The sequence below is a fragment of the Salvia hispanica genome, chromosome 5, assembly GCF_023119035.1.
Source record: "Salvia hispanica cultivar TCC Black 2014 chromosome 5, UniMelb_Shisp_WGS_1.0, whole genome shotgun sequence".
In the NCBI taxonomy this organism is placed as follows: domain Eukaryota; kingdom Viridiplantae; phylum Streptophyta; class Magnoliopsida; order Lamiales; family Lamiaceae; genus Salvia; species Salvia hispanica.
In genome coordinates this window covers 493938-494997 of record NC_062969.1, presented here as the reverse complement: position 1 = coordinate 494997, position 1060 = coordinate 493938, and the positions used below count along the sequence as shown (strand labels likewise).

General features: G+C 50.3%; 1 protein-coding gene across 1 annotated transcript in view; it reads right to left on the bottom strand.

Moving 5' to 3' along the window:
• LOC125188078 (putative UDP-glucose flavonoid 3-O-glucosyltransferase 3) overlaps nucleotides 1-804 on the bottom strand; it is a 4744-nt gene extending 3940 nt beyond the window's left edge. Inside the window, exon 1 of the mRNA XM_048084817.1 lies at nucleotides 10-804. Coding sequence (XP_047940774.1) covers nucleotides 10-799 — 790 coding nt within the window. The 5' untranslated portion in view covers nucleotides 800-804. The remainder of the gene's footprint in view (nucleotides 1-9) is intronic.
• Nucleotides 805-1060: the final 256 nt, after the last annotated feature.

Here is a 1060-nt window from a genome sequence, read left to right as displayed (position 1 = left end):
CCCTGAAACTCCCATTAGTGCCAAAGCACAAGAAAACCACAGACTTCTCCGGCTGATCGTCGAGCCATCTCTTCACATCATCCTCCCTCGACACGCCGGCCAAGTCCAAAATCGGCCCCACCGGATAAATTCTAGGGTTTTTTCCCGCCATCGAGTCGATCGCATAAGATTCAAATTCGTGAAACGTATTCACCACAACTCCTTCCATCTCCGGAATTCTCCTTAAAATGTTCAAAAAGTGGTCGGCGATCGGGCCGCCGGCGATCAACACCGCCGGCAGGACCTTCGCCGGAACAGGGAGAGAAAAGCACGGCACGGGAAGCTCCTCGCCGGAGTTTTTAAACTCCGACAGCTCCTTTTCCTCATCAAACTTCAGCGAGAGCAAGTACTGAAACAGGCCTAACGTGCCGGCGCCGGAGGTGAAGAAACAGTAGGCCGGAAAGCCGAACTCCCGAGCAACGTCGACGAATTTGAGGCAGAAAATGTCGAGCACGATTCCGGCGATCCGGCGGCCGCGGCGGCGTTGGTCGATTGCGTGTCTGACGTTTGTGATCTGGCTGTCGATGAGGTCTAGCATGAAGGCTTTCGATTGCGGGGGAAGGGCGGAGAAGGTGAGGCGCGGGGAGGCGGAGAAGTTGGCGGTGTAGGCGTCGACGGCGGTGTCGTTGGGGAGCTGCATGGTGAGGACGGTGACGGAGAGGCGGGGGTCGCGGTCGAGGAGGAGCTTGGTGGCTTCCACGGTGGCGGTGAGGTGGCTCAGCCCCGGAGATGGGATGAATATTAGCTCGAATTTCTCCATTTTCCGGCGGTGGTTTTTTGTTTATATTGTATAGAGATATTTACTATATTAACGTAATTATGTTGGAAATAAATACTACTCCATTTATTTTGTTTATTGTATGATAATGATGGCATTAGATAATAAAAATTTACTCCATCTGATCTCATAATAAGAGTTGGTAGGGGTACGAGTTTTAAGAAATGTAAATAAAAATGAGTTGGAAAAGTTAATGTCATACTCCGCCATTTATGAGAGTGAAGTGAGTTAATAGAATGAGAT